The 14,831-nt window shown below is 40.5% G+C and overlaps 1 protein-coding gene across 1 annotated transcript in view; it reads left to right on the top strand.

Annotated features, from left to right (window-relative positions):
- The window catches only part of LOC127951560 (structural maintenance of chromosomes protein 6-like), a 74,502-nt gene that overhangs the window by 3,116 nt on the left and 56,555 nt on the right, over positions 1-14,831 (top strand). Inside the window, exons 2-9 of the mRNA XM_052549513.1 lie at positions 27-161; positions 283-400; positions 3,162-3,267; positions 3,348-3,484; positions 14,014-14,075; positions 14,175-14,255; positions 14,333-14,434; positions 14,603-14,722. Of these exons, the coding sequence (XP_052405473.1) occupies positions 30-161; positions 283-400; positions 3,162-3,267; positions 3,348-3,484; positions 14,014-14,075; positions 14,175-14,255; positions 14,333-14,434; positions 14,603-14,722 (858 nt within the window). The 5' untranslated portion in view covers positions 27-29. The remainder of the gene's footprint in view (positions 1-26; positions 162-282; positions 401-3,161; positions 3,268-3,347; positions 3,485-14,013; positions 14,076-14,174; positions 14,256-14,332; positions 14,435-14,602; positions 14,723-14,831) is intronic.

Below are 14,831 nucleotides of genomic sequence, written 5' to 3'. Positions count from 1 at the left end.
TGAAGGAAAAATGTTTGATGTTGTAGGAGATGTCGAAGAGAAAGAGCAGTAATTCAGTGCAGACACCTGATAAGAGAAGCCGGTTGTCTCAACCCGAGCTCTCTGAAGAGGATGAAACGGGCTACTTCAGTTCAGGAGACGGCTTGAGCACATCAGAGAGTGTAAGACTTGCACAACACTGAACAATGCTCTCGACTGCTCATTTTTGCTTTTACCTTATGCACTTTCTCCATAGACTTGCTAGTAACGTCCCCTTACGCATCTATGTATGTGTGTTTTCAGGTCACAGGTGAAGTGGGCATCATAGAGAGTATCTCTCTAAGGAACTTCATGTGTCACTCGATGCTTGGTCCCTTTGCGTTTGGTCCAAACGTCAACTTTATTGTAGGAAACAATGGAAGTAAGTTCTCCTCCACATTACATTTTTTTAGTTTTGTGAAAATAGAATTTCCTGTGCTGTGTAAATTTAAGTCATGGCAATGTTTTATCTCAGTTGTGAAGTTTTAGTAACTGTTTTAGATTCAAAATCCAGACTACTTGTTTGAATCAGTCTGACGATTCATCCATTGAATGAACTCAGTGAACCCATTTGAAGTTGAAAATTAACTTTTTTCTAGCCTTTCATTTTGCCTTTACTTTTTCCTCACCTGTGGATTTAAACAGAATATGTCAGTAACACATGTGAGTACAGTCTTTCCAGCGCTGTAAAGCTGGACCGGTATTTACACGGGTCCTACTTCTTGCCTTATTACCTTAAGCCTTCTTTTGTTCTGCAGACATTTTCCTCTTTTGTTTTTAATCCTCCATCTCTATCTTCTGTCGCTTGGCTCAGCTAATGTCTGTCCTGTGCACTGAACACTCTCTCCTGCACACTATGAGTAGACACACCACTTACTGCTGATTGGCTACAAGTTTGTTTTGCTACTTGGCCCAAATCAGTTTTCTAGGGGTGTTTTCACACCTGGACCATTGTTTTGGAACCTTGAGCGCTGTAAAACCTTGTTCTGTAAAAACCATTAGACTGTCCCAGCATCCCAGTGTGCATACTATCCACCTTATCTGTCCTAAATAGTACTATTAGTAATATTAATAGTATATTACTAATTACTTGGAATTTAGAATGGATAGTATGCACATTGGGTTGCAGGCGATATCTGTGGGTGAGCACGTCATTCAAAATCAAAGCGCACCATTACATTTTATAATGCCGTCTTATAGTAACTGTTAGGTGCATTTTTAAATGTTTTCCAGACAAATCCTGGACACCTGGTCAAAATTATAAATTAATATAATGACGGCTACTAAAAAAGCCCTCTAAGCTGTGAGCAGCTATGAGCAGAATTCTGGAAAATAAACCATGGAACTTTGACTAATGACAGGACAGTTTAATCGCATGCAATTTTGGTCCATTTAGAAACTTTGCCGTGTGAAAGGGAAACCAACCAAGAATGAAAATTAACATTGTAATAATTTTAATGCACTCACACAAATGTGACCACATCAAATTTTCTAATTTTCTCAAAATAATTTAGCAGTCTAGAGCCCAGATAACAACTCTTGCTTTACCAATGGATCATCTGCAGTGAATGGTTGCCATCAAAATGAGTGCAAACAGCTTACATCACTATAATCCACAACACAATTGGTTTTTTTTTGTTTGTTTGTTTGTTTGCATATTTGTAATGAGATCCATCATTATGGATTCACTGAAGTGGATTCATTGGTCAGCAAAAGATGTAATGCTAAATTTCTCCAAATCTGTTGAATATGAAGAGACAAACTCATTTTAAATAAAGTAAATTTACGGCAAATTTTTTTATATTTATATATATTTATTTTGGTGAACTGTTCCTTCAATATTTTAAATGTCCGGTGAGTGGGGCAGGATTTAATGAAGTACTATATTTAACCTTAATTTGGAAGATGGATTACACAATCATGTAATTTTGAATAGGCATATAATTAAAGGGGGGGTGAAATGCTCGTTTTCACTCAATGTCCTGTTAATCTTGAGTACCTATAGAGTAGTACTGCATCCTTCATAACTCCAAAAAGTCTTTAGTTTTATTATATGTATAAGAGAAAGATAGTCTGTACCGATTTTTCCCAGAAAAACACGAGCGCCTGGAGGCGTGACTTGTGGGCGGAGCTAAAGAATCACGAGCGCGAGTAGGATTTTGCGTTGAGAGCGTTTGGAAGCTGTGACATTACCGTGAGAAAAAAAAAACATCCAAAACAAACCGTGGCTAACAGTCAGATTCAGCGTATATTTATGATCCAGAATCAGATCCAGAGGCTGAAATTTAACAAGAGCAGCATCAGTAACGACGTCTCTATGTGGTATGTATTGAAACTTTATATTTGCTTAGCGGTTTTTGAAAATGATTAGGTTTCACTTCATGTCGTCTTTTTTTTTTGTGGAAAGTGCAGTTTGATGACAACATCGCTTGTTGTTTACTTGATGTGCTTACGCGCCGATAGCTAAATGAACAACACAGAGATATTTGAAGCAGTTTTACTCACCGCCTGTGGTTCCAACACACGATCGTGACCCTTTTTCGTTGGGACTGCATTATCCTTAAGAAATAAACGATGTGCAATCCGAAATGCAGGGAACAAACAAAAACACTTGCACAACTCCGTTGATGCTCTGTAAAAATAAACTCCATCCACTGGTCCCTTAATGCTGTTTTGTTTTGTTTTTTGGTAATCTGTGCAGGGTTGTCTTGCCCTGGCAACCAAAAACACACTTCTTTTGTGACAATTCGGTCTCTCGCTCTGATTGGTGAATGTCTCTGCTCTGCTATATGGGAGCGCGCGCTCTTCCGGGAGAAGTGCCTTAGGACCCATATAAGGAAATTCCACTCCATCTAACGTCACACAGACTCATACTCTAAAAAAAACTTTCCGAAACTTGTGACAAACCGGAAGAGGTTTTTTTGGAACAAAAATACTCCTTCAAACGTACAACTTAATTTTTGAAACTTTGTCCATGTTTAGCATGGGAATCCAACTCTTTAACAGTTTAAAAAACTCAGTATGCATGAAATAGCATTTCACCCCCCCCAACTACAATAATAAGAAAACATATAAAGGGACACAGTTTTGTTACAGTTTTTATGGTTTTATTTATAGTTGTTTCATGTATATTTGTGTGTTAGGTGGAAAAAGTGCCTTGCTGAAAGCTCTGATAGTAGCCCTGGGCGTTAAAGATCACACCACAAACAGAGGCTCCTTTATCAAAGGATTTGTGAAGGAAGGAGAGAGGTACGACACACCTATCTGCATTTCTCTGCATGTAGTCACAGTCTATAGTCTCTCATACTGTTATTGTTACTGACATTTAGTTCTGCAGATGTGTCCATCACTCTGAGGAACAGGGGTCATGATGCTTATAAGCCAGAAGTGTTTGGGCAGTCCATCATCGTAGATCTTCATATCTCCAGCGAGGGAATGAAGACATATGAACTAAGAAGTAAAGCAGGTATAATTATAAATATAGAACCCTTTCACCTTTGTGGTCTCACTTACGTTGGGTACCGTATTTTTCGGACTTTCCGTAAAAGTTGCATCAGTCCAAAAATACGTCATGACAAGGAAAAAACATATATAAGTTGCACTGGACTATAAGTCACATTTATTATGGGGGAAGTCGTGGCCTAATGGTTAGAGGGTTGGACTCCCAATCGAAGGGTTGTGGGTTCTAGTCTCGGGCCGGACGGAATTGTGGGTGGGGGGAGTGCATGAACAGCTCTCTCCACCTTCAATACCACGACTTAGGTGCCCTTGAGCAAGGCATCGAACCCCCAACTGCTCCCCGGGCGCTGCAGCATAAATGGCTGCCCACTGCTCCGTGTGTGTGCACTGGTGTGTGCTCACAGTGTGTGTGTGTGTGTGTGTGTGTGTTCACTGCTCTGTGTGTGTGCATTTCGGATGGGTTAAATGCAGAGCACAAATTCTGAGTATGGGTCACCATACTTGGCTGAATGTCACTTCACTTTCACACTTTCACTTTCACTATTTAGAACCAAGAGAAAACATTACCGTCTACAGCCACGAGAGGGCGCTCTGTTTTCAGTGTAAACACTACAGGAGCACTGAGCAGCATAGAGCGCCCTCTTACGACTGTAGACGGTAATGTTTTCACTTGGTTCATGTCAAACTAATTTTGATAAATAAGTCGCACCTGACTATAAGTCGCAGGACCAGCCAAACTATGAAAAAAAAGTGTGACTTATAGTCCGGAAAATACGGTAGTTTAAATTAGGATTGTGAGTTAAAGACAAAGTAAAATTGTCATGATTTATTATATGACGATTTTAAGCATTAGTTGACTGATCGGACATTTATTGATAAGCTATTAATTGCCTACATAGCCTAATAAGCACTCAGTCACACACACAAACTTGCCACAATATACCAGCAGAAGTAATGATTATGAATCTTAAGTCACTGTGGTGTATTTATAGTAGGGGTTGCATGATTACTGATTTCTGCTAGTCAATTACTTATTTAAAAAATACTTGAGTTACTCGATTACTCATGGTTCATGCTACTGTAAATGAAAAGACATGAAATAGTTCTTATCAATAATTTTTTATAAATTTATAGCTAAATGCAACACATGTAAATTGTCATTGTCATGACATTACATATGTACATTTTCATGTAACAGCCAGTATTTGTATCTGTATTTGTATCTGAACCAATCACAAAATGATGGGTAACTGCATTTGGATACAACTTCTTACAGTTACTCGATAAGACCGTTATGACTATCTTTAGCTAACTGCTTGTTCCATTCATTCGTATCGTATCATAGCCTAAGGTTCAAATCATTGTCTTTTAAATGTATACAAATAATAGAACGTGTTTAATGTATTATTATTGGTGATATGAGTCTTTCCAAACTCTGATTTCTGAGACATGCACGGAGAAGCAACAGCAATGCGGTGTTTGATTTGCACTCTTTTCATTCATCAAGTTTACATTTATTCATTTCACACACTATTGCATGACTTTAGAGGTCTGTGTATAATATTGTGCTGATCCCCTAGCTTAACTGTTATCTAGCAAACACGACTGTGCCAGCCTCAGCCCAATATTCAGGCAGAATTTTTCCTTGTCCGTTATGCTTTTTTGAAGCCATTATCCGTGCCATTCCAAATAAGGTATTCGGCTTCAGCCACACCCCTAATTATTACTAGTGGTGGGCCGTTATCGGCGTTAACGTGCTGCGTTAACGCGAGACTCTTATCGGGCGATAAAAAAAAATATTGCCGTTAATCTATTCTCAAAGTTGGGTTGGGAGCTGGGTCTATACTAAGCAAGCTATGATGACTTTCACCTTGATATTTTATATAACTGACTGGCTGAGGCCAGCCTAAAAACATCCTCAGGGACGGGCCACTGCTGCGCATCGTCACAAAAGCTTTTCTTTTTCACATGTTTTTAAGCCTTACCGCTTGTCGATTTAAACATTAAAGTATCCAAACACAAGATGCGGAAAAGCTGAACAGAGTAGCTGGTAACTCGCGCACTGTGTTCGGTGTGGAGAGAGAGCCGTGTATCACGGACAGCGACACTGAACTGAGCTCTCTTCTGCAAAATTCTCCTGTAAATCCCTCCTGCACCCGAACGAACCAATACAAATCGCAGTTTGAACAAACAAAAAGATGTGAAAGAGCCCAATTCAGTACAGTGCTGTTCAGGTGTTCAGGGCTCACACAGAGAAAGGCATCTCAAAACACTTGAACATCGAATTTGCTTATTTTTGCTCTTGTGCCGACAAATACATACAAAATATGTCAAAATGTCCACCTTGGAAATTAAGCTAAAAAAAACTATCAGTTATTTCTTAAGTGAAAGTAAACGGTTAAGGAAAAAATGGGATGTGTATTATATTGGATGCGTTCATCGTCTCTTAAAGTGACCACGCCTAATTTAGCTACTGGCTGCTGTAATGTTAATCCAAGAAAATGAAAATAAAAATCACTCACTGCTCTTGACTGAATTACTTTGTAGTTGTAACAGTCAAACCAAAAATTATTCAGACACCAGATATAATTTTTGATATATATAGCAAAACTGTAATAATGTGAGAAATGTTGAAGGTGTCTGAATAAATGTAGGTTTGATTGTATATTTCATTTTTACATTGAAGACTATCCAGTGCTATTTTACATTTAATTATTTGGTTTCTGTACCTTGACATCTACAAACTTGAAAAAACTTAAACATCGGTGAGAAACAGGCGTAAGGTTGTTTGCACCTTGTGCAATTTGGAATTAGTTTACAGGTTTTTCAAGCACTTTGTGATGCATTTTGGAAACAGGAGATGAGCCCCTCTTCTAATGCACCACCTTGCTTGATAAACCCCTTCTCAAAGACTTACTGTTTCTCAATTTTATTTGGGTAACACACATATTCTGAATGCCTTCGGCAGAATTCGAATGAGCCATTTTAATCTAGATTAATTTCAAGATCACAGTGAGATTAATCTAGATTAAAAAAAATAATTTATGCCCACCACTAATTATTACATTACATATTTTATTTTACATGCAACATAGATAAAGGCCTAGAAAGTAACCGCTACAAACAATATTGTAATCCTAAAATTGTACTTGCAAACTCTGTGCATGCATTATAAAACATAAAATACAGGGGTATTTTCAATAATTAAATTATTAAGTCAATAATTAAACAAAACTGCGTAGACACTTGCACTTAACATTATGCTATATGAAATCTCAAATGGATTTGACAAGGTTTTTACCAGCCAATGAGGAGATCTGTGTTTTGTCTGTCAACAGAACGTCTGAATCTGAGGCAACTGCAGTGCATTATACGCTTTCATTAACTTTTACATGTTATGTAACATTGTTATTGTCTCATTCCCTACTCAGGGAACCATGGTTACATTCATAACCTGAGACGTTCCCTTTCAAGGGAACTTCGAACTGCGTCCTCTAGGGTGCGCTATGTGGAACAGTATACCCACGCCACCATGCTGAGGGAAGTGCAGGTCAAAATCGTGGGGAGCACTTTGTAACAACTCTACCATTTCCATGGGAGTTGCCCCTGGGATGTTTAGATGGCTGTCTGTGACAGTACCCCTTACGGCCAAAAGGCCTAAGCTACATACCCAACTTAATTGTTAGGGCCTCGGCCCGGGGTAGAGCTGAAGGCTTGGAATCCAGAAAGATTCCTTTAAAGGGATACAGCTAAGAACCTAGCATTTTCTACCAAGTCTTGCCTGTCACACAGGGGCTACCGCTAGCTTACGCATAAACTTGCTGAAAGAGCTGTCTCAACAGTTTTCTAGTAGTTCTCTAGGAGTGGCGCCCAAGATGAACGGGGCTTTTACCAACTCAAGAAAGGGGATGAAGCAACCTTGCGAAGCCCTCACCATATAGGATTTTAGAAAGAATGCAGAATACTAGCGTGCAAACTTGCCACAGTGTGGATTTCAGAAAGTGTCCAAAGACTTCACATGCACACTTACCATAGCATGGATTTTCAAATACTGTTCTAAGGAGGGGCTCTCATTCCAGCTCATAGATGGAATGTTACATCTCAAAACAGTATGAATGAGAGTCATCAACATATGGAAACAATACTGGAGCGCTCTGGGGAAAAAACAGAGAACTCAGTCTCATATGAGAGGAGAACTCTGAGCTCAGAGTAGCCCGCTCATTGGCGACCCTTTTTGGAAAAAGGGGAGTGCGCTGCTAAACTACCACGAGAATCACCCAAATAGCCCCTCATGTTGAGGGAAGTGATGCTTGAAGTGTATAAATAAATACACACTGGCTGAAAGGAGCCCAAGGAACCAAGTTCTAAGCATCTCAAGAAAGGGAACGAGGCGGAGCACGTAACCCTTACCATACAGGATTTCAGAAAGTGCGCAGAGTCTGTTCACAAAGTATTCACGTGCACACTGACCACCATGTTGTTTTGAGAAAGTACACAAAGCTTAGCGTGTGTACCTAAAGGTTCCTAAGCATCACAGTGACGCTGAATCGCACTGGACAGGCAAGATCAATTTTACAAACCTCAGGCGAGGGGAGCATCACCTGAGGCAGAATATACAAGGAGACTTCTGTAACTGCCACCTCCACTTCCTGTTGGATGCGACAGCACCACTAAGCTGCCATGAGACCCCTCAGGGTGACATAGCCAGATATCCATGAAATTCCCTGCAGTGCTGTGTCAGGCTTGATGATCCAGAGGGCTGTGATCTCAGCCACCTAATACCAGAACATGAAGCCGGATGGCTGGTGCTGGCGAGTGTTTAGTAAACATTGTAATTGAGCCCTGCAAAGGAAACTTTATTAGTTTATTAGTAGACACATAAACACCAGCAATTTAATACACGAGTATATACAGAGAGGGTTACATACTCACCCACCCTCAGGCGCTGGAGCCCCACTCAAGGGGTGCCTCCTTTCAGTCCGGACCATCAGTAAGGTGGTTGCTATGAATATAAAACCAGCCAAAAACATTATAGTTCCAGCATCGGAGACTGTTATGCGAGATTTCCACCAAACCTTGATCGGGTGGAGAGCTGGGGGTTACAGGGGAATTAGAAAGGGGAGGATAAAAGCAGAAGTTAAAAATCCCTGAAGGGAACGAGTAGATTCCTCTGTATCACTCTGATTCGGACAAGAACGCTGCCTCGTCTGATTCACATCCCTTAGATTCTGCTTATTTCCTCGTGACCCACAATTTCTCTTACCCCTGCCCGCAGGTGGGGGAGGAGCGCGAGTCGCGACACTAGCCTTCTTTGCCCATCTTTGATCCTCAGATCGAGACAGGCCACGACCCCTATGTTGTTCGGGCTCTGACCTGGACCTTCGTGGAACAAAGGATCTGAAAGCAGCAGAGTGCTCCTTGGTCTCCCTGAACTTCTCTATCACTGTCTCAACGGAAATACCGAAACCTTTAGAAGTGAAACCTGAGTATCAAGAAGAAAGCCTTTTCTTTCTTCCCGATGTCTGCCAAGTTCATCCACTGACGTCTCTCCACTGCCACCTGGTGCGGCTCGGCTACCTGATCAGGTGAAAGGCCCTTGCCTCCATCCAGATCTCTTAGCAGATCAGCCTGATATGATTCAAGCACCACCATCATGTGTAACAAAGCCACAGCCTGACCTGCTGCTGTGTATGCCTTGCCATTTAAGCCAGCTGAATTTCTAAAGGGGCTTAGATGGCAAGGAGGGAGATTAAGAGAGGATGTCTTTTTTAAGATCTTTCTACAGGGGGCGTCCTCTCATAGCCGCTTTCGCGCATCACCTCGATGTCGGTAGATTTACTCTTATGCCGAAACCAATGGACGTGAGAAGAAAATGGCCTCTTTCATTTCTTTTTGATATCTGTATGGAGATCATGCAGATATGGAAGGCTCACCTGAACTGGAGGGCTATGGTCAGAAAGATAATGCTCATCAAGTTTTTTTTTTTTTTCTTTTATGGCCTTACAGGGTCACCTTGTTAGCACATTTTCATGGCAAGTCCAACTTTGCCTTTGCGTAATCCTTAACCTCTTACAGCTCTACATACACAGGGCAGGAGAATTGATAAGGCTCAGCCTCGGCTTCTTCACCATCCTCAAATATCTCCTGCTTTTCCAGGGTAAAAACCAAGCAGAGCACTAACCTCAGTATCAGATAGTGTTAAAAATATAACATCATCCTCCCGAGGCTCTCATCCACCGCAATGACGATCGCGAAAGGGAAAATCCCTCTTTAAAACATTCAAACAGATCCACCTGTATTCTCACAAGCTCATTCTCCTCCGTGCCTCAGCAGCAGCAGGTCCTAAACGACGGGAAGCAGATGGCTGCCTTTTTTTCCTTTTTTTTTTTTTTTTTTTTTGAAGAGAGACGAACGAGAGCGGAGCTTTTTCCTTGAAAAAATGCTCACAGTTTGCTCACTTTACAGACATAGTGTTTGAGTAAAGAAATGCTGTATTATTCAAACAATTATATGTTTGCCCTTTAAGCGGATATCTGTCTCCTTCAGGTTGTTTGCGCCGTGTCAATCTGACTGGAGGCGGGTGAGGTGACGAGGTTCGCTGAGAGATTGAGGATCCAATGGCGTTACGAAGTTTTACTGACAAGCTTTTACTTATAATCAGTTAAATATTTGTAAAACTCTGATTTAAAAAAAAATTATAACTGATTATAATAGAGTCTGGATAGTTTTTTTTTATTGCACATCTGACTGGGTTAGGGTATGGCAGCTGCTATTCTCTGCCATAGAGCCCTGCACAGGCCCGTGTTCTACATCTTATCAGAATTGCCCTCCCAAGCCCTTCTTTTTTCCCCACTTCTCCCTAAACAATTTATACTACTATTTCAGTCATTAAAATAATTAAGTTTTGTATGTAATAGCAAGTGTATGTTCGTGGCTGTGAAGGGTTTGCTTTTATTTGTGTGCATTCACAATATCAATAATTGTTGTGCTTTCTGACTTATCATCTTTAACAGGAGTAAAAGAATGAACTGACACTCAGTGAAAACATGCCTCACAGACATGATAAATGTATCTAAAGAAAGCTTTAAATGTCTACTTAACGAAATCAAATCAAAAACAAAAACTCTTTAATTATAATCATAATCCATAAAGATGCACTTCTCTCTAAAGGTGCGTTTGAGGAGATGGCGCGTCAGGATCTGCAACTCAGAAAACACGACTTATTAGTAAATAATTCAAATATCTTAAGCTTATTGCATGTATTTGAATGCAGAACTGTTCAGCTGTTGACAGCACGCACCATAGCATACATACTGCTGCTGCTGGACACTTATACACTGTCGAGTTGCTCTAGATAGTCGCGGTAGCCCCATAGACTGTATAAAAACATGGACATAGTGTCCGTGACGTCACCCGTAGACTTCTGAAGAGCGTTTTTGAAGCTCAAAGTGTGCAGAGCAGGCCCTCGACGGCAGTGTCAGCAGACACCCTTAATTATGCAGAATTTTAAGGCTTAATACAATTCACCCCCCTCACAGTTGTCATGAAGGTCAAAATTAGCTATATAGACCAAAATATATTTTTGAACCAGGCTGTAAATATGTTTTTTTTTCTGTTGTAAAGTTGGGCAATTTAACATGGGGTGTTTATGGGACTGACTCTCTTTTGCAAGCAGCCTCAAGCAGCCAGTCGATGAATTACATTTTTAGTCACTTCCTTGTTGGCTTCACAAGAGAGAGCGGGAGGTTGCCGCTTGGGTAGCACGGTCTTGCTGTTTTCACCAGCGTGGTAATTATAATTATTTTTGTCTTAAATATAAAAATACGGAGAAGCCTAAAACAGTCCCAACCTACGTCTGAACTATGACGTTAAAAAGCCCGGTCCAAGGGTGTAAAAAAAAGTCTGGCTCGGGATGAAATGCAGGGCTCTACTCTGCCATACAAAAACGCTGCCCCTGAAGGAGGGGGATCCGCCAAAATGAGGTGCACAAATTAAGGCCTGAACTTTGTCAGTTCAGTCAGTTTTCAATCATTTACATTCGATGGTGATGGGCATTTTGGTTGTCCACCTACTGTAGCATTATCTATCTTTGTACTCGTGTCGATCCCGCAGAATTCCCACGCATACTCCACAAACGGGAGATCCAGGTGAGCTAGGGTGTCATACCGAGCGGCACCTTCCATAGCCGTGGAACAAACACAAGGGAATAACAGATATAAAACGGGGAGAAGAGGCGCCATTTACTTTTTGTGCAGGTCTGGAATTTTTTCACTGTTTGTGCTACTGTGAGGCGCACGGAGCAAAAGAGATGAGGGAGAATGCAAACATCTTTTAATAATATCCAGGTGAACAGAAAAAAAAAAAGACGTAGCAAGGAGTAGACAAGAATTTGACTAGAGGGGCGGGTGTAGAGGAAGGTGGAGTTAAAGGGATAGTTCACTTTCAAATTAAATTTTGGTATGTTTTAGCTTACCTCAAGGAAATCTAAGATGTAGGTTTCTTTGTTTCCGCTGTATTACCCATTTTGATATTTTTAGGTAAACCGATCTCGTCTGTGACTCATATAATGGAGTTCTATGGTCACCACCTCAAAGAGCATGCACAGAGGAGTCCAAATTAAACAATTCCCCATCGTAAGTACACATTGATGACCTAAGACATGAAACGAGCGGTTTGTGTAAGAAAACGAACAGTATTTATATAGTTTACCTCTTGTACACAACCACATCCAACTGATCTCAGGGTGCGAGTGCTTGCTGATGTGACGTGTGCGCGCGCTCTAGCTTAGTCAGCGCAAGTGCGGAAAGTGCCGGAAGTGATCTCTTGCTCATGAACGTCACTAATTTTTTACTGTTTACCACACGATACGCCACCAATCTGCACTGTCTGAAATATAATGCAATAATTGTAGTTAATTAATTTGTTTATAATTCACCCTATAATCGTTGCGATTATAATAAAAATACAACACATTACTCACTCTATTGACAGCGTGCCATTGGGTCCCTCTAGCATTGGATGTCGCCTCCAGTTTATATGTGGCAAACTAAACACAAACTAAACACTGATCTTCAGTCAGGCAGGTGTGCAATGCGATACTGTCAATGTCATCGTCTTTTAGCTGTGTTCCATTCGTGACAACATATGCTCTCCACTTGTGTTGGCATCTCACAACACTTGCTACTAAAACACCACCAATTTTGAAGAGATCTTTGTCTCTCTGAGGCTTGAAGACAAGCTGCTGCAGCGGATCGCTCCTGAGTACTTGATCTGTGTATTCTGGTTCAAATAAATATGGTTGTGAACAGAAATTAAACGTTGTCTGTTGATATATTGAAATCATCTTCCATTGCAATTTCCTGTAAGTCTAAATATTTTTAGATCTTCACAGTGAAAGGTTATACTTCCGAAATCTCTGTGTAAACCATAGACCGTAAGTGTAAACAATGAGTGATGTACACGCGCTCGAGAGATCACTTCCGGCACTTTCCGCGCTTGCGCACTGTGCAGACTAAGCTAGAGCGCGCGCACACGTCACATCAGAAAGCACTCGTGCCCTCAGATCAGTTGGATGTGGTTGTGTACAAGAGGTAAAAACGATATAAATACTGTTCGTTTTCTTACACAAACCGCTCGTTTCGTGTCTTAGGTCATCAATGTGTACTTACGATGGGGAATTGTTTAATTTGGATTCCTCTGTGCATGATCTTTGAGGTGGTGACCATAGACCTGCATTATATGAGTCACAGACGAGAATGGTTTGACCTAAAAATATCAAGATGGGAAATACTGTGGAAACAAAGAAACCTACATCTTGGATGCCCTTGAGATAAGCTAAAACATACCAAAATTGAATTTGAAAGTGAACCATCCCTTTAATGAGAATGAGGGACACCTGCGACACTTACTGGTCTCAATTCTCACGGAGGATCTCCGGAAGGATAAAAGGAGGAGGAACGACATTGAAGGATGAGAGAAGACCAGGCCTGGATTTTATTTTGTGTTTTGATTTTGTTTTGTGTTTATTTATTATAAAATAAACACAAAACAGCATGACAGCCCCTCGCGGATGACTATCACACGGTTTTGTGTTTATTTTATTATTACATTTTTATTTGAATGTTCGCCGGTTCCCACCTCCTCCTTCCCATACTACGAACGCTACAAAAAAACAATTCCAGCCAAGGGAGAACAGAATGGCCTCAAACTCAGGGCATATAAAAGGGGCAGACAGGTTAGGAGGATAACTAATAAAGCGAGACCTGGAATTAATTAAACTAAATGAGGACAGGAACTGGAAACATGACCAAAAAGGACCAAACAAACAAAACAGAAACAAGCATGTGACAGGGATCTTTATAATCTGTAGTGAACCTGTATATGTTGTAGTCTGGGTTATATATATTGTACCTTGCATTTTTTTGTTCATGGGGTGTGAGAATGAGGGCAAGTCACGCAACCTGTCCATGGTGACATCTGAGTTCTACCACATGACAGATGAGTTGGCTCAAAAATCTGAATTTGCCTGTCTCCCAGGTCGCTTAGTGTCATCACAAAAGGAAGAACTGATCTCCATTTTGGATCACTTTAACATCCAGGTATTGGCTAGATATCCTTACAATTCTCTGTATGTCTGCTAACAAAACTATTTAAATGATCTGTTTTGATTTATCTGATTGTTTTTCATACTCATTTAGGTGGACAATCCGGTCTCTATCCTAACTCAGGAAATGAGTGAACACTTCCTCCACTCCAACGGAGAGGGTGAAAAATATAAAGTAAGACTGTGTGTTTGTGCATTTGTTTCTCTCATAACAAATACAAACTTCACTTTTGCTTAGCTCTATTTCTTTAGTTTTTCATGAAGGCCATCCAGTTTGATCAGATGAAAGAAGATTACAGCTACATCATGAAGACCAAGACCATGACTCAGAATACAGTGGAGAAGCACAGGGAGGTGAGTGCTGAAATAATCACATTTACATAGTGGAACTGAAATTATTAATTGGATGGAGCATCTTTGGAAACAGTATCTGATTGGATTGCTGAAATAGATGCTCTTTAAGATGGCAGTTTATTTCTTTTTTACTCTCTGATTTCTGGCACACCCTTTCTTCTCACACAGACTCTACAAGAGCTGAAGAGAAAGTACCATGAGAAAGAAGAGCGCTATAAAAGTCTGGATTCACTTGATGAAATGCAAAAGAAGTTGGATGAGCTGAAGAATCAGATGGCCTGGGCTCTGGTAAGGAATCACTGCCAGCGTTAATTATTTATGGTTCCAATCTCTAGGTGATCACATGCTTCAAATATCTAATTACCGAAGATTGCGACCTAATATTGAAATGTATGTT

The sequence above is a fragment of the Carassius gibelio genome, chromosome B2 (genome assembly GCF_023724105.1).
Source record: "Carassius gibelio isolate Cgi1373 ecotype wild population from Czech Republic chromosome B2, carGib1.2-hapl.c, whole genome shotgun sequence".
Lineage (NCBI taxonomy): Eukaryota > Metazoa > Chordata > Actinopteri > Cypriniformes > Cyprinidae > Carassius > Carassius gibelio.
The sequence above is the reverse complement of the archived record's forward strand: the minus strand, read 5'-3'. Positions and strand labels throughout refer to the sequence as shown.